At 41.5% G+C, this 18,848-nt stretch overlaps 2 protein-coding genes across 8 annotated transcripts in view; one reads left to right on the top strand and one right to left on the bottom strand.

The window, feature by feature from the left end:
* Positions 1–167: 167 nt before the first annotated feature.
* On the bottom strand, positions 168–9,970 carry LOC119731512 (lactoperoxidase-like). 2 transcript variants are annotated; one of them, XM_038204685.1, is made up of 12 exons: positions 9,457–9,970; positions 8,294–8,427; positions 7,793–7,931; positions 6,400–6,596; positions 5,995–6,168; positions 5,372–5,608; positions 4,344–5,016; positions 4,036–4,206; positions 3,507–3,676; positions 2,515–2,635; positions 2,092–2,193; positions 168–1,472 (listed from the first exon to the last, which is right to left on the bottom strand). In XM_038204685.1, coding segments are annotated over exons 1-12 (2,277 nt in total). In that variant the 5' UTR covers positions 9,459–9,970; the 3' UTR covers positions 168–1,315. The 2 variants fall into 2 exon arrangements, with proteins under 2 accessions (XP_038060613.1, XP_038060614.1); XM_038204686.1 differs by lacking the exon at positions 2,092–2,193 and having other exon boundaries at positions 9,457–9,969.
* Positions 9,971–16,771: 6,801 nt separating this feature from the next.
* LOC119731942 (deleted in malignant brain tumors 1 protein-like) overlaps positions 16,772–18,848 on the top strand; it is a 35,413-nt gene continuing 33,336 nt past the window's right edge. For all 6 annotated transcript variants that reach the window (XM_038205249.1, XM_038205247.1, XM_038205252.1 and 3 more), the window contains exon 1: positions 16,772–16,874. The gene's annotated coding sequence lies outside the window, so the exon portion shown is untranslated. The remainder of the gene's footprint in view (positions 16,875–18,848) is intronic.

Raw genomic sequence — 18,848 nt, 5'->3', positions numbered from 1 at the left:
AACTCGCGTTTGCTTTTGTACTGAGCATGAACCGTCCTCTAATGTGCTCAGTCACATGTTGAATATTATCTGGTCCTAATTTCTGAACTTATCCATTTGTTTGAGTGATGGTCTGATAAAGTTTTTTACATTAGAATTCAAGTTTTCAAAAGCAATGGAAAAAAATATGTTATTGCGGTAGAGCGATCCACTCTTTTTAATAGTACTTATATTAAACTAATTATATACTTAGGATGTTAAGCAAATTTAACACTATAAACTAAACTATCCATGCATTAACCAATTCTGTCCGAAGGTTCGTCAACCACAAAAAGGACACCGTACATTTAAAAAGTGCACTACATTTTATATTCTGAGATATCTGTAGGCCTACTTACTTTAATTTTTAATGAAAATCAAAGGCTTGATATTTGGTTCTTGTCGCACCACATTGAACGAAACAAAATATACGAATGGTTAACGTAACTGACATAGTGAGTCAAAAAGACTGGTCACAGTACTGTAAAATCAGTTTTACCACACAATGTGGTAACGGTGGCATGCATTTAGCCGATCCCTAGAGTTCCTTGTTCTATGGTCGATCTAGGGACAGCCAGTGAGGGAAGTGATTCAGCCTTGAATGTAAACTCAGTGTGCCTAGGGTTTCTTGTGACAATCGGCCAGACGCAACTAATCCACCTTGACTGAAAGTGAGCTTTATAAACTTAGCGTGAACTTTTATTTACCGCACAGTTTATAAGGTTGATACATTGAACTGTTTAAAAATGTATTTATACATGAAATAAATCCATCAGTAGCTTATCTTAAAGGTAAATGGATATCATTTGCAAACATTTTAAATGAAACTGTCAAAAAATCACGAACTATCCTAATTGATTGTAAGTAAATACAATGTAGGATCGAGCATCCTGTGAACATCACCGTGTCTATTACGCTCTGTCATTTGCCAGAATTGATCATCATTTCCTCATGATGCAGGTTAGTACTATTTCGCTTACAACGGAAACCCATATTTTGCGTTGAGAAAAGAAATGAAGATGTATTTAAGTTTTCTCAAAAAGTATATCTACTAAATTGACATTTTGACAGGTTGGTTTTTAATAACCTGCTTCATTATCTATGTTTTGTTGTTCCTTGAATTGCCAAAAACACTTTCTTTTTGCATATGGTGTGCATTTCCTTTATCCTAAAGCGACTGATGTTAAAATGAAATATAAGTATGAACCTCGCCATTTGAAACTAGAAAAGGGTACAGTTTGACGGTAGAGAGATGCGTGGCTATAGTGATGCCATCAGTGAAATGTGAAAAGATCATTCATTGTTCTGCCCAGGCGTTGAGGTTCATCTTCGGAATCCTCGTTTCGTCCAGACAGCTGGCCCATCGGTTGGAGAATCCCTTTAGTCGACCGTTTCGATTGGGATAGCGATAATACTTGCTGTATTCAACGAAAGATTCGTGTTCATACTCACTCCTGTAGATTAATAAACAGAGTAGAGGGTAAAAATAAATAAAAACACGAGAAATTACTGCCACTTTAATGGGTGAAATATCCCCACACAGACCACATTATACCATTATGTTTATGTTAAGGAATGGATGCCACGAGGTTGTAAAACCATCTTTCAACCAAGAAATAAAAAAACAGCGCATGCCATGTTTTGCTGTCACTTTATTCTGACGCATAGGCGGATCAAGTATTTTCGAAATGAGATGTTGCGGAGCTCGGACCCAACTTGTTGCGGGTTGATGAGGCTCAATTAATTTGGTGCCCTTCGCTACGAGGACACACAAGCCCTAAAACAAACAGGAAAACATAGCTCGACAAAGGAGGGGGTTCCTAGGACCTTACTGTGACTTCCTGTAAACTTGCACTGTTAGTGATTGGAGTACAGAACGGCTGGCCCCTATAATTGAGCTTGCTGTCTTGCATACCAAGTTTAATTGTGTTTTCTACACAAAACAATCGTCATGTTAAAAAAAATAATAAACAGCATTGCCGGTAACAAATTTCACTGAGGAAAATTTAAGTCAGTGTGGCTTTGGTATTTATCGTTTTTAAATGGAATTTAAATTGTAAGTCAATGGTTAACCTTTGTGCAGCCCAATAGCCTCCAGGCCTTGACCCGCTTCCCGCAACCCTGCATCGGGTTCTTATTCCTTTTCTTCTGGCCAACCATCCCCTGAAACGACACCTAGGACCCCACAAGGCGATTAGTTGCCACAAATTCCAAAATTTAAAAATCGTGAAAACCATTGCACCATATGGATTTCTGAATAAGTATACAGTGACGTAAGTGGATTTAAAACCGTTTCGGGTGCTTGGTGGCAGTACTCATATTATCTCCATCTTATGTTATGGATGTCAATGACTTCAAAAGGTTTGACGGCCTGGGGAAAATCATGAAGGTTTGTAATCTTATGGCCATGTAAGCTAGATGTTCGTTACGGTGCCACATACTGATTTCGTGGGATAACCTGCAAATACCATAATGTGACATGGTTTATCTCTTTACCTTCTGTACACACGCAAGGATTCTGCCATAAGGAATGCGTAGGGTTGAATCTGCAGCATATCGTCTGTGTTGTCACATAACACACGGGCCATGCTGGCCTGCTGGATTTCCTCTAGCTGGTCTAAAATTAAAAAAAAACCGGAAAATCACAAATTTAAGATCGCGACTTGGATTAATATTTTAAAAGAAAACGTATAGTTTCTTGCAAATTTACGTCAGGACGGTTAGGAAAACTGATCCGCTTAACTCGGGCAACATTCCTTGTTCATGTGCACACATGCGGGTTCAAATCTACATTCGAATTCTACAGCAGCATACTGCCGTATATTCTTTATCTGGGTAAATAGGCAAGTCGGTACAAAGTATTTGCCTCAAAGTGAAATGCATTTCAAGAAGATTGCCGATAATCATATTTGGATTTGAAAAAGAGATTATCGCTAATTCTTCTGTGATCTTCACTGAGGTTGTTCAAAATTAAAAGTGGTATCATAATCTTGTATACCGGATATTTATGAAACAAATGTTGACGACATAAGCTTGTGAACTGAATGACATCACGCCAGATAAATGCAATCCTTGACCAACTCCAAACGAGGGGCTGTAGTTTTCAGCTATGACGGTTGACATTAGGCCTATAGGCTGTGGCTTGAATTATTTGACTATGGCCGGTAATGTGTATATGTGGAAGCGGTTAAACTACATGTAACGCGTGTGTTAATGCCGTTCGTAGCCGAGTATATTTATTCAGATGCTGTACATTCGAATGGTCCCCAAACAATCCCCATTCAGTAAAAACTCCAACACCAGGGTTTGTTGGAATCTGTTAGAGTATACTGCACTAGTAAAATGATTACGCTTTTACATGGGGTTATATTAGGTATACCACCAACAATCAGAGTCCAACAGGCTTTGTGTACTGTTGACCATATACTGGGTGTTGGCAGCGTGAGGAAGGATCTGAAATCACTCTAGGGGGTCAGGGTTGGACTTACCGTGGGTAAATGCTTGCTGGCCTTCGGTGTTCTCATACCAGAAGCGGTCCCCTTGTTTGAGGTAGCTAAACTGTTTGCCAAGGAGGCAGGCGAGAGTTGGCCCTACCAGTGCGCCAGGACAGGGCAACTCGGCAAAGAAGCCCACGAAAGGGTCGATATCATCGACGGAACTAATAGAAGAGGGAAAATACACAAGCACAAGTAAAGTACAGGGACTTTATTTTTGTAAAAATTGAGAATCAGAGGATTCAAATGTGATATCTGTTTTCAAAATGTTTGCACATAATTTCTTGCGTACGCCTATGACCTCAATAAAAAAATTCAGGATACACCATGTTCCGCGAAACAATGATATTAAAATGTAGGCAACCATGTGTCGTGAATCTCAGATCATTGCTTATGACCTCTGTCATGGTCTCTGTGTGTCTCAGCCACACCGCCCTGACTTGAAAATCAAAGAGCGTGAATAACGCCTGTTGTTTTACGATTTTGTGCTGCAGGTCGATCGGCATTTACACCTATAATTCACCTGTAAATGTCTCTCAGACGTCTGGCAATCCCCGGCGGCAGGACACCCTCCAGCTCCTCCCAAGCAGTAATCAAACTCAATCCACACACCTCAGCTCTGAATCGAACGTACCCCGGAAGTCCGTGATCCCGACCTCTTTGAATGTTCAATGCGACGAGATCCAGACCAAAGCTTCAAAGAAAAGTGTGAAACGACTGACTTTTACATGAAACCATGGATAAAACTGCATGGGCGGTTAGTTTAATAATGTAGCTTTACAGTAGCAGTTGAAAGGACTTAATATCCTCTGCAAAAGTTAAATGGCTTACCCTTGTTTTGGATCTTCAAAGAGGTGTTTTCTCACTGCGGAAGAAAAGAAGTGATCCACTTTATTCAGAGGTTGAACGAGCATCCCCCTCAGAATGGAGTCCGGCCCGCCGCCTTGTGCGTCGTAGATATGGGTTGCATTGAAGAAGGTTTCTTTTAACTGGAGGTCACTAAATACACGCTCAAAATTTTGGTCCACCCGCCAGATGGTGGTCGGTATTTGGCTGTGCCCGAGCCGAAGCGCAGCCGTGGCGAATCCGTTGCGGATGGTAGCATCCACGTCGCCGTTATACTCGTACTCGGGTCTCGTCTCAAGATTCACATCCAGCCGGTGCTGCCTTGCGAACCGTCTACCTAGCAGAAGCGGTAGGTACTCGTTGTAGACAATATGCTGCCATTCGGCGCCGACGATCTTCCGAGCCTCACTGAAGATCGTCTGCCCGTCCCAGTGGGGGTTGATGCGAGAGAGTTGCCTGGCGATGCGGTTGTGCTCCCGTAGCCAAACAGTGTGCAGCGAAGTAAGTCCAACCGTCTCGGCTGCTCGTGAGTCGCCGGCCTTCCCACAGGAGATGGGACCGTCTTGGCCGGCGCAGTTTGGAATGTCATTGTCCGGTGGAAGCAAGTCCATCTTCGAAGAGGAGGGGTTTGGTGTCACGCGCATCAAACCCTGTGGATCTTTAAATGTAAAACCAAACTGCTTTAGAATTCAGCGCTATAATTAAGCTGGCCTTAAAAGTAAAAAAAAAAAAAAAATCATGTAAAAGCTGATCACCCCTTCTTATCAAAATTGGATGTAATGGGTGCTTCACTATATAATCGACCATGGTCAACAAACAAATACATCTTCACACTACTCAGGCATAAGCTTACAAGTGACGTAGTGACTAGAACGCTTACCTGCTCATTGTTTTATTAATTGTATCTTTAAAAAAAATACACGGGAATGCCTAACACACCCGACCTACAAATATAAATCATGCAGCTGACACCGAAACATAGAAAGAATACTATTATTGGGTATTTTTCTGACCTCCGGGTATCCTTAGTGAACTCATAGTCGCGCTGCTAGATCCGTACACAAACGAAGCATCCAGGTACGACGCGAGCCTATTGGTCTGCTGGCAGGCCCATGGCTGGTCCCCGTATCGAGACGGTGCCCCGAGGGAGCGTACGAAATTGATACACTTTTGATCGACGAACACGGGATCACTGGGAGGGATGAGGATGGGAAGGCAAATGTCGGACTTCTTGCAATTAGAACATTTACCTAAAGAGAAAGATTTTACTCACTTTAGATCACTCTGAAGATTCACGTGTTCATTTACCTGAAGTGCAAGACCTTGGTAAGGGATTACATGTACATGTATATTTTCAATCTTGTTTATGTCTGGAACATCATGGTTAAAAAACATTTGGGAATAATTATGAGTCTGAAACAATGCCCAACCTTTGCAATTAAGCATAGCGCAGTCAGTTAATCTCGTGGGTAAGGGGTTGTTGACAGAACTTCAAACCACTCTTGAGTAGTAAATGTGCACTCGAAATGAAATTCATGAATGGATGCCAAATATGTGAATCGGCATGAGGCGCCATAGTTCTGCGAGTGTTAATTTTTGCAGTTGAAATTAAGAAAGGAACAGAATCTGATGCTACCTGCAACCTGTGGGACAAGGTCAAGATCATGGCTAAGCAGCTGGCCAAAGTGGACGTTGAGAGCGCTGTATCTGCTGGCCACCAGTTCTCCATCTTCGTCAGTCACACTGATGGAGACCTTCCTCGCGCTTGGCAGCTCGTGACCATCGGAGGATCTTCGCGGGGATTTTTTGCCTGAAAAGAAAACAAATCATTGTATACGTTATACAGTACTGAATCTACGACAGTACGAGAATGACAGAGAGCCTCTATACGGATCATTGCCTACCCGTACCCTCTCGTTGGTTTGGGCATGCATGAATTTCTTATAAAGTGGTGTCAGAAGTGGGAGTTCGAAGTGGATATTCTCCGCAGCTTCGGAGCAGAATCATCGCCGATTGCTCATTAGTCTCAGATAATTATTACCGTCGTCATACGCGGAGGGCAGGAATCTCCCGAGTGGTAGGTTCGCCATTCCCCAGCTTGGGTGTTTTAGATTATTACAGCTGCCGTCTGGCGTCCGGTATCTTTGGCTCGATTTGCCACAGACCAGGGCATCGGCGGCCGGATGGAGCCGGTGGATCACCTGGTCGACCAGGTCGTCTGCCACTGCTGAGTCGATCCTGCAGAAACGATAGTTTGTTAAATCGATAAATGGACGGAAATCATTGGCGCACCCAGGATTTGGCTTGGGGAGGAGGGCTAAAAAAAAAAAAAAAAATTCGGGAACGGACTATTTTATGAACGGAATTTTAAAAAAAGAAAGGAAATACTCCCCCCCCAAAAAAAAAACTTGACACCCTCTTGGTGGGGGGGGGGGGGGCTCAAGCCCCCCGATGCCCCCCTTGGGTGCGCCACTGACAGAAATACAGTTGTATATGACTGTAAATTTGATGTTTGTTTCCATGCAATTACAGTGGAAGGTAGGTCATACTGGCCATCAGTGAGCTGAGGAGATGCAATGAAGTTCAGGGCAGTGCGCTCCTACACGCCAATGTTCGCACGTGTCCGACACCACGAGCGGATTGATGATGTAAGGCTAATGGACTTCGTGCATAAACAGTATAATGGCACTTTGCGGACTGCTGCCGAGAGCTCCTGTAAAAGTGAGTCGAATGTGGTACACGACATACCTCGGCTCACCTGCTCCTCGATTTGAACGGTTTATTTTCATCGGAACACCAAGCCCGATTACGGGGCACAAGCTTTTTTTCTGTAACCTAGTATAGTCAGTGCCTATAATGAGCATGCGTTAGTTGCAAACGAAATGATTTTCAGACTTATGTTTAAAAAAAGCCAAAGCCATGTGATCAGTGGCGTAGCCACGGGCCGGGGGGGGGGGGGCGCCTGGAGGCACGTGCCCCCCATAAATTGTCCGTGCCCCCCCCCCCCCCCGGTGGCCCCACCAAAATACTGATAATGCCACTTTTCTTTCCCAAACCAAAAATGGTTTTTGTAACTTGTATTTTTTCAGTTAGCGAAAGGCTTACTGTTTACAATTTTTTATGTCAATGGATATAGCGAGGCATTATGGGACCCAACTGGGAAAAAACTGCAATAGGACGTTTGCGATATGTGTCCTTATGATATTTTGGTCCCCCCTCCCCCCGTGCCCCCACCCCAACCCATCCCAACTCAATAAATCCTAGCTGCGCCACTGCATGTGGTGTGTTTCACACGTGTATTTTAAGGTAAACGACTTTTGTTACTAGCCTCATGAAAACTTAGCGGGCGGGGTGCCCGGCGACGATGGCGTCTATTTTTGTGCCTGTTATGTATCTCTTTGTCACTTTTGCCAGGCTACCGTACTCTGTCATACCTGGTGATGAAGTCAGCTTGTGCAGTACCCAAGAATGTGAGCAGGTCCCGTTCACCTATTGAGACGGGCTGGACACTCTTGAACTGCCCGAGCACCTCCACGGGATCTCGGCTGTCCTCCACCCTGACTTCAGTGGTATCTCAAATGCAAATGGCAAAATTCAGCATTATCTTAAAGACAACTCGGGATTTGTTTGTTGTTGGATTGGAATGTAAACATATAATAAAGCACATGACCGTTGCGGCCCAATAGCATGTTAGATGTTTATCACCAAACTTTGCCTATATTTCACTTGATTTCATTGGTTTAATCGGGGTTAATAGTTTGGCAGAGATATTGTTTCTTTTTATTGTGGTGGATAATATAATAATAAGTAATCATTGCGTTTTAACAATTCGTCATATGACGGGATACAAAAGGTGATGCTCGCCGGATACAGGAAACTGGGGCTACTTCAAACGGGGTTCTTCTCATGCAGATCCTCATGATTAAATAACACACCTGCAATGGTAATAGTCGGTTCCAGATGTGTCCATTCATCACTCGTGATAAGATCTTCCAGGTAACATATCAGTTGCGTGTCATTCATCATGTCTGCCTGGCATGACGTCACGATAAGGACGACAAGGAGTATCCTGATGGAGATAAATGTATATATTTTTTATCTATCGTTGACTGCTGTATCTAAATGTGTTACATGGCCTGAAGCCAAACTGAGGGCGACTTAGTGTAAAAAGCATAGCAGTCAACAAATATTTTGTTGTATCGTGGCAATAAGTCAAAACAAGATTAAGCACGAAGTAATTTCTGGTCTATAAGATCAGTCTTGTCGGAGTGCCCAAATGATCTTTTCAATTATTTCTGGTCGACACAGTCACAGGACGGAGTTAGCTCACAAAGCAATGGCGATATGGGGTAATCCTTTTCGATTGGACTGCCCGACTCCCTCATCAGACTACAGCCATGTAGACAAAGTCGCACGTGACAGTCAATCAGTTTATAAGTGCGAAAAGAACTGTTGCAGTTTTTAAAAGATGCTAAAAGTAAGTTGCAACTATCTTCAAAAGAAATTGAGTGAAGTCATCCAGATGAACCTTTAATTTCTGCTCTTTCGTTTGGTCTAATCATAAATGAAACCCTTCACCACTCTATTTTTGTAATCTGGCTTTTAACATTAAGGAATGTTTAGTTACAAATTTTAAGTAATTCATTGAAGCAGACTGGAACTGATTAGAAGAAAACTTGCTTTCATTTTGCTTCGCATGTGCCAAAAATTAAGATTTTTACCTCACTTTCAAATCAATATGATGGCCAACAGGCCAACTCGTGAATAAGGCCCATGACACGCGCTTTAACCTTCACTGCACAAGCTATTTCCATACGGCTATCACGTTATAGAATACATTACATTGGCAACTTTACATTGGGTTAAAATCTATTTGCACTTAGACAATTTTCAATTCATTATCATTATTATAATGATATATAACTCCATTGTATATAACTCCATTGTCGTCCCCCCCCCCCCCACCCGGATTGCCGCCCATGCTTCTACTTTCTAGAAGGTATTTTGAGCTGCAGAAATGATGCACAGTTTGTTTTCTTTAATAAACCAACCATTTCGGACGATCATTCTGAGACTAGGAATTTTCAAATTTACTTACATGTTTGCGATGATGGCAGTCGACCTGTGGTGATCCTCGATCTGTATGCTTGGTTCGACTGCACTAGGCCACTAATATATGCAACGTGGACGTCTGAATTTGTAATATTCAACTCATTTCAGCTGGGCACTTGAAAAAGAATGAACACTGTCTCATAAACAATGTAGGGGATTCCATTTTAGGATAGGAAGGGGGTTTTACCATATCTTCCTAGGAGTTAAGGGTCCCAAACCCAGTAGGGTTTTAAGCAAACCCTGCAAAACAAAACCAAAAATCGAAAAATCATGTAATCTTAAGGGGTGGAAATGCCCTTTTATCCAATTGTTTCTGAGTTCTTGATTGATCTTTTATGAAATTAAAACACAATTAAGAAAGACGGCCATTCTGTTGCATTTTGAATGGAACCTCTTTTTAAAGTAGTCCCTATACGCTCTGACGTCACCAACCGTATGGTTCACCGTATGCCAGGGTGTGTAGTGGTGCTACAAAAAAGGGCAACCATTAATAGCCTTCATTCAAGAACACTTGAAAACCCTGAATGATGACAATGGTGGTTTGCAATGAAGATTCCAGCCTGCAGCGAAGGTTACGCATTCATTGATGAATACAGGCAAAATGATATCCTCTGTTGTTGCTGTTTTGTGCCCATACCAATTCACTTTAATTAAAGTAGCCCCTGCCCATCCGATAGTTACCCAACCCACTGTCAACAGAATCGTTAAACAAACCTGAACAGTTGGGGTCCTATTTTCTTTAGAGTTTGTCACGTTCTTCGGGGGAGCCTCTGGGTTGATGGTTTGAAAGACACTCTTCAGTAACTCTCTGATTTCTCTGTTTACTGTACTCTATTGGTGGCTTATGAATAAATTCCAGGGTTTGCCTTGGCTCGTGTAAACGTATCGGCAAGACTTTCCAAAATGACAATTTACTGAAGTAGGAAACCCTACAAAAAAAATAGTACATGTGCTTTGTTGTACCCCGATTAGACAAAGTGATTTTGTAAGGACTTTTCCCTTCATCTTACAGACACAGAGAAGCATGTACATACCAGGATTGCAATTTGCAACTCGCATGGCATTTCTCCTATCTTATTTAATTTAACCTTGAGACCATTAAACATAATCAACGTATAGTTCAACTGGCACGGTCTCACAATCCGACACTACTACAGATCAACACAAATATAGACTACTAAATAGTTTGATGTTAGGTTCGAGATAGTGCGCCTGGTGACTTCACAAAAGACCAAGTGAAAGTCACTAGCGCCAAAGTATATGCCAGTTTACAAAAACAAATATTATGGAAAAAATTGAATCGTCCCACACATGGTGTCTTTGCTTGCTCTGTGAAAACAAGTTGTTGGTTTTCTGTTGATGCGTTGACGTGAGAAAGTACTTTTGCCTCAACGGCGGCCTTGTAAAAATGAACTTAGGTGGTAAATATTAGGACTGAATGAGCAGGCCCATACTGACTTTTCTACGTCAGTGCAAATAGTACTATTTCCGCAGCTGTGGGCCTTAAGCGAGAGTATCGTGCGAGTCAGTTTGAATTAGAAATAGAAAGTTTGTCGTTTTTAAAAGAACTGTCAGATCAGGTCGAGTGTAGAGCACGCGATTTGGATCCTGCTTACAACCAAGGGCGTAGATCCCGGGAGAGAATGGGGAGGATCCCCCCCCCCCCCCCCCCCCCCCCCACAGTCTTTTTTTACTATACGCCTGAGGTCAACTATTGTGTTTTCCTTTGTCCCTCTAATATAACACTTTCCCATAGACTAAGCACATAACCGTACGATCGAGGACCGGTTTTAACAATAGGCACCGTCGTCCGAGGGTCAAAGGCTCCTTTGTGCTCCTTTTGTTGTCTGTCCTCGAGCGTAATACAATACAAGAGCCCCCCCCCCCCCACACACACAGTCGTTTTTTGCTATGCTTCCGAGGATTGGCTTTGTGTTTTCCTTTGTCCCTGTAATATAACACTCTCCCATAGACTAAGCACACAAACCTGCGTTCGAGGACAATAGGCACCTTCCTTCGAGGATCAATGGCCCCTTTGTGCTCCTTTTGTTGTCTGTCCTCAGGCGTAATGCCATGCAGGAACACACCCACACACACACACACACCGACTTGTTTCACATACCTAGTGTGGACTTTCCTTTCTTTTTGTGTAGTTAAGGAACACCAGTGGAAAAACTCATTTTTCTAAAACTGTGAAAACTCTTACAACCCAATTTTTTTCAATGATTCCCTTTAGTGTTTCTCTTCATTCTGCTACAGATAAACCTAACCCAAAAATGCCTCTAAACCTGTTTTCCAGAAATGGGGAAACACTGTGTGGACGTGGGCAAGTCCACACTTCGTCGCTGCTACCTACATTATGTGGACGTCTTTTGTTCGGAAGTCCACACTGCGTATGTAAGACAAGCACACCCACACCCACACACGCTTACACAGACATTTTCTTATTTTAACCTGGGGCTGAAATTTGGACTTATATCCCTTTTCTAAAACTCTTCCATTTGCGACTAATCAACCTACCTTGGAAATTTCTAGATTTTGAGTAAAATCCACATATCTATTTCGTGAAAAACTTGTGGGGTACCGAAACGGTACCCCGCGAGCCGATGGGCTTCCTTTGTGAGGTATCTCCCGTTGTTTTGGTACCCCTTGAGGCAGTGTTTATACGTTCACACCTTTTGACAAGGAGGCGGGCTATTGAATCAACTCCCCATCTCCTAGAATCAACTCCCCATCTCCTTAATTATATTTAAATGTGAGATGGTCACCAAAATGGCTGCCATCAAAAATTTAAATTCTGATTATATGCACATAGTCCAGGATGAATCTAATAATCGTAGTCATTTTCCAGCTGATCGTCATCCCTATCTGCATCCTCGTCTGCGCTGTCGATGTCCTCGCCATCTGAAATAGATGCCCAGTTCTCGCAATCACGTAGTCTGCAGATATCAGTGCACTTGAGTCCATTTATTCGAAACTGCAATTTCGGTAGATCCAAGACGGCTTGAGGTGCTGGCTGCCCATCCATCCAGCCCACTACCAACTGTTCAGCTGCACATTCTGGACGGGAATATATTGTTTAACATGAGCAAAATTAGTAGGCTTAAAAGTTTACAAGTTTGCAAGTTTGCCGAAAAACTAAAAGATTATCATCAGCCTCGACTCCATGGGCGCGCGCGCGTTCCTTCACTAACCCCTGGCCGTGAAGTACAGTAAACGATGCTGACTGGCTATTCAGAGCGTACTGCGCGTGCACTATCCGGTTCGTTAGTAAAAACGTCATACACGCGCGCCCACCATTGGTGACTAGCGCCTTGGCTACAAACGCTCGAGTTGCGTTAACTTCCGGTTCCACTCATGCAGAAAGTGCTGGAGGTGACGTCACACTAACGAACCGGATTTCGAAGATTGCACGCCGGGCGCTCACGTGCTTTGCACGTCTCGTCGCGTACGAATATTCAAAACTACGCGATGCCTGAACGATATGGATTATGGCAGCCTCGTTTTTCGCTAAAAAAAACCTGTATCTGCGGTTGTAAAGGGACGAAAGGGCACAAATCTTTGCTAAATAACGCAACGTCCAAACCTTATGTTTGAAAGCACTGATTTTTCAAAATCACAACTTTTAACATTTTAAAGATGGCGTCGGCACGTAAAACGGATAAACTGCAGCCTAATTATAATGTGCCATATTTTGACACATATTTTAAATTACACAATTCCAGGGGTTGAGATCGCGCAAGGCATGATGGCAAACAACATGGCTCAGCAAGATCTTGTCTCGTACCCATGGGAACGAGGTTGATTATCGACTGTCAGTAACTCCATCGCTGCAATAAAATAATTCTTGTGACTGTTGCACTCAGGTCGCAAAAAATCGGCGAATGAAAAACGTTCTCAACAATCGTGTAGCTCAGACGCAGCTTGATCCTGAAAAGTCAATCATTGACTTTTCCTTGTCGTCACAAGGTCGACCTGAGGGTGGCTTTAGAAACTGGAAAGGTTTTAACTTAAACTGTTGTAACAAAAAAAAACAGATTCAACAATAAAATCCAAACCAGACAGTTGAGCAACGTTGTTTTTAGGAACTAAATGTCTGTCTTAACTAAATAAAAATGCGTGGGTTTGTATTAATAAAACTGATTATCGTACTGTAATTATGTATGTAAGTTGTTCTCATTCTCGTTTTAGATCATGTGCAATACTCATTACAAGACTACGTGCCTTAACAATGCAAAGATCTGAGGAGTCATTATAAGATACATTTCTTTTCGTGGCCGGTTTTAAACGGTTGATAAAGACATGGCTGGCTGGTCTTAAACACTTTTCCAGTGTCACATGAAATTTGGACTCCTATGAAATCTGCTGCCTTATGCCATAATATTGGTTGAACGTTCACAATCCTCACATTGGTCATGGCATTAGCAATACTGCCAGTGAGTCAGTATTTCATAGTCCTAAATTCACAATACACTGGCACAGCCGCGTTCTGCGCCACATCGCGCAGTACGCCTACTTCGCGAGAGGGACATACCATAAAATAACTACAGGTTTTTTTTCGAAAATCATGAAGTAAAATCGTTGAACAAAATCGTTAGAAATTTGTAACTTTTGACTTATTTTGATTAATTGACCGAAAAGGTATTAATGAATTGGAATAAATATGTGCTTGGCCGGTATTAAACACTATGTTTAAGACTGGTTGGAGTCTGGATGCAGATAGATCAGCATACAGGCTCAACCGATTTTAAACATAGTGTTGAATACCTGTTAAGCACACGCGTATTCCCTTATTAAAACCCCTATATTTTGTGTTTTTCGAAAGCGACAGTTTTCATGGAAAAATGAAAGTCCGAAATATGGCTCCGAAGCTTATCCAAATTCAACAAACAAATGAAACGTGAATACAAATACGAAGAGAATTATTAACTGTCGTTTCATTTACTTTCTATTCAAGCCAAACTGTGTTTATTGGACAGAAAGTTTTATTTGCAATGAAATATGACGAACTCAGCCAAAACGCAGATGCCGCTGTCGCCGTTCCATTGGAATTGCTAATGATGCAACTTTTATATTTGTCATCAGAGAAAGCGCACCAAACAAGCAAGACGTTCACAAAAGTTGAAATTGTACCTTGTTCCTGAATTTTCTAGTGGCACAATATGAAGAATACATGAACAAATATAGTTACTGTTCAAAATGTTTGTCAAGTTGAGCATGCCACTGGCCAGCTGCTTGATATTCGATGGACGCCATCTGACCCTAGATATGGCGCCACAAGTACACTATGAGTGATATGTAACCAGGGAGAGCTAAATAAATTGGTTTACTATGGTTCACTCTCCTACAACCGAGTGGTTCCACTTATAAAAATAACTTGGCGGAGCGACATTTTCTGTTGTTCGACAATAATATCAAAATATTTTATTTACAAGACAAATACGAGACAATATACATGTATATACAAATGATCAGGTATTTACAAAAAGAATTATAGTAGGAACTTTGGGTATGTAGAACGGAACTTTGTTGGGTATATAAAACGACAGTCAAAAAGGGACAATAGGCTACTCCAAGGATAGTATCAGAAATGCATCAAAACAATAAATGACTAATGAATTATGGGAATAACTTCCAGATCAAAATACATTATTAACGATATTTTATTCAAAGTAATTTGGGAAAAACTGTTTTCCTTATTTGTAAATCAAACACTTTTTATAAATGCATCAGTAAAGGAACAAACTGTGCCATAAAATGACTGTTGCCCAAACAGAAGAATTATGGCAATTATGCAAGAATATGAATATTTTATATACATGTAGTGCAATTTTAAATCCTAAAATAGAAATGAATTATTCACCAAGTTATTTTATAAAATAATGAAGTAAGCATATATACCATGCCCTAATAACAAATTCCCGAATGATCATAGCACTTTAAAGAAAACCGATAGTTTTGGGAAAATGCGAAAGTCTATTTCAAATGATAAATGTGAACATAAATATTATAGCAACACTAAAATTTAAGTTAAAGTTTGCATACTCGTGTTGCTCAGAAGTTACCAATTTGTTTTTGTTTCAAAAGGAAAAATGGAGATTCACAAAAATAAAGTACCTGATAACATTGTTTTCCGGAATTGCCGAAAAAAATATTAAAATAGTAGGAAATTGTGTTTAAATAAATCGACGGTGTTTACACGAAATGTTCAAAGTATAAATTATAGTCAACGGAAAATCCCTTTTGCCATGCCACTCATGCAGGAATTTAATAGAGAATCATATGGAAAAAGCTGATTCTCAAAAATACTTGCAAATCACGACGACAGATTTATTTCAAAAGTTACTAATCAGTCGTGATCACAAGACAAATTTCCGGCCGTGTCCGTTTTGACGGCCTTAATTTCTGGCAATAAACAAAGCACACAAAAAACAGAATGCTGCATAAATGAAGGCATAAAAAGTGAAATATCAGACATGGGATTTACTCACCACTTGGGATGGTCTACGTTCATGCCTTCTCCGTGTCCGATGTCAAAATCGAAGATCAGCAGTTAAAATAGATGAAATTATTTTACTGCTATCAGGGAGCCTCACTCAAAATTTGCAGATAAAAGTGGAGAGTGTAAGAGCTCGCAAAATGATGGTTTGAACGCAACAAGGTGTTGGATCGAAATCAAAGTTATTTCGCAGCTAGCCTTACAAGAAAACTAACCGAAACGCCCGGAATGTCAGCTATTTCTCTTAAACAAAGCCAGTGGCGTCGCCAAGGGGGGGCCATGGGGGGCACGTGCCCCCCCCCCCCCCTGGAAAACCTAGTGCCCCCCCCCGAGTGCCCCCCCCCATCAAATGCTGGTGCCCCCCCCCCCCCCATCCTCTGCAAAATTCTGCGCGTTGTTAAAATCATTACCTCAAAAATAGCAATTTCTGGAGATATCTTCAGATCGAATTTAGCATCAAATGTGGCACCATTTTGCATCTAGCCCATCCTCCGTATGCGAAAATTTTCCAAAGGGGAGGGGGGCACCCCCTCCCCTTAGGCCCCTCCCCCAGGACGGCGATCCGTATCCACCTAAGTGCCCCCCTCCCCCATCAAATGCTGGTGCCCCCCCCCCCCTGTGCCCCCCCCCCCCCCCCCCCCCCCCCCCAGACTGAAAAGTCTGGTGACGCCACTGAACAAAGCGCGGTGGAATGCAAAACTCGCCGGCTCGCTACGCCCCTCGAATAGTTTAAAAAGTAGCGGGCAAAAATTCTAGGTGGCGCGCGCTGTGCTAAAAAAAGTTTAGTTGGCCGCAAGAGGGCGCTAGGCAAAAAGCATGATCGCAATGGCTGCTCACATGTAAAATGACGCAAACACGTTATGATATGAAAGCTGGAGTAAGAGTAAGGAACCTGTCGGGTAAAAGTAAGTACTGAAATCCAACCTGGGAAAGATTTCCATATACGAAGTTCACTCAAACCCTGTGTACAAACCCTATGAGATTGGACTGAAAAATTCTAAGTGTTTTCTAAAAATGCTTAGGTATTTTCTCACTGCTCAACTTGACTTTGATGACATGAAATTGCTATCTGGGTACTCCTAGTCCTAGAGCTATGACGTAGTGGAGGAGCCTCATAGATCTAGAAGCCCGAAAACTTGCCTGCAGCACAAAACACTAATGCTCCCTAATGGGTACAACTATAGAATGCAGGGCCACTTTACTCTACCATATGATGCAACATTTGAGACCAGGTTCACAGACCGCATGTCATGTAGTATACACTACACGCTACACACTTTTCACAGACCGCACGTCGTGTAGATACACTACACGCTACACACTACTGAGCACCCGAAACATCCCTCAATATAATATTAATTGGAACTAGTTTCCGCCACAGTGCCAAAGCTTTGATGTCTACAGCATCGACAGTGCTAAGGAGGTCTACATCATCTACACAGTGGTTAAGGGGTCTACAGTACAGCATCTACACAGTGGTTAAGAGATCTACAGCATCTACACAGTGCTAAAGAGGTCTACATCATCTACACAGTGGTTAAGGGGTCTACAGCATCTACACAGTGCTAAAGTGGTCTACAGCATCTACACAGTGGTTAAGGGGTCTACAGCATCTACACAGTGGTTAAGGAGTCTACAGCATCTACACAGTGCTAAAGAGGTCTACAGCATCTACACAGTGCTAAAGAGGTCTACAGGCAGCATCTACACAGTGGTTATACAGCATCTACACAGTGGTTATACAGCATCTACACAGTGGTTAAGAGGTCTACAGCATCTACACAATGCTAAAGAGGTCTACAACATCTCTTTAGCACTGTGTACGTATCGGACCCAAGCCAACTCGGACCCATGCCAATTCGGACCCACTACCAAATCGGACCCACAACCTCAGACTCATTATGCACGTTTTCAAAAATTCCCCATTCAGTTTAAGTTACATGTGTTACACTGCTGTTTAGTATAATTTTTCATTGTAATTGTAATGCGATAACTCTTACTAGTAAAACTTTTACTAAAAGTGTATTTTATTATTATTATTATTTTTTTTAATTAACACATGTTAAGTGATATCGTTCGTGCCATTTTTCTCATGTTATTTCATTTTTTATCCAAACTTTATACGTAACGAAATTAACACATCCAGCATTGGAAAGCATGAACATTGAAATATAAACACTTTCAAACAAAACATTATTCATTTGTATATACTACTGGATAAAAGTAAAGTCAATAAATAAAATATAAGATATAAACCATTCACGGATCTAAACGATAACCAACTTCAAAACACCCACAAAAAGTCAGCATATCTAGTCAGCCTAGATGGGTAAAAGATAATATAAATAACTATAAAACTACCATACAGTTTGTATAAACGAAACGTGCCATTTCCAAGTGCCAAAAAAATATGAAAAAAAATTAAAACGTTTGATTTAAAAGATACATCAACACCATTGCATACACTTTATAAGAAAAACGAAAGGTCCATATGAATCTATATAAAAAATTAAATCAAAAAAGTATAAAAAGTTAAACAAATCCGTTAGAAGAACAAAAATCAAAGTAAGCATGTGAATAAAAAAAAATAATCAAATACTTTTTTGCCTAAATAGTTATTTCAAATGAAAAACATCCTCTGACCTCACTGAAACACGTTCACTGCCTCGTAGTACATAAAAAATACCGTTTTACTTCGCCTTATATGGATTGGTAGGAAAAGCAATAAAGAACATCTTCTGCATATCAATTAAAATTAAAATTATTTTAAAACTTGGTTTTTTTAACACGAAATGTACGACGAATTTGTTGATAAAGTTGGCCGCCATCTTGTTTGGATGGCGCTTTAGACTTCGCGCATGCGTAGTATGGCTCTGTAC

Source organism: Patiria miniata, unplaced genomic scaffold (genome assembly GCF_015706575.1).
Source record: "Patiria miniata isolate m_02_andy unplaced genomic scaffold, ASM1570657v1 HiC_scaffold_24, whole genome shotgun sequence".
In the NCBI taxonomy this organism is placed as follows: Eukaryota; Metazoa; Echinodermata; class Asteroidea; order Valvatida; family Asterinidae; genus Patiria; species Patiria miniata.
Note: the sequence above shows the minus strand (reverse complement) of the source record. Positions and strands in the feature narration are given on the sequence as shown.

Bases quoted from the DNA above. Each gene is read 5' to 3' on its own strand.
- LOC119731512 (XM_038204685.1), bottom strand. The intron at 6,597-7,792 runs GTATGACAGAGT...TCGTTTCTGCAG, and splicing joins CAAGCTGACTTCATCACCAG to GATCGACTCAGCAGTGGCAG. The intron at 2,636-3,506 runs GTAAGTCCAACC...TTTTAATTTTAG, and splicing joins CCAGCAAGCATTTACCCACG to ACCAGCTAGAGGAAATCCAG.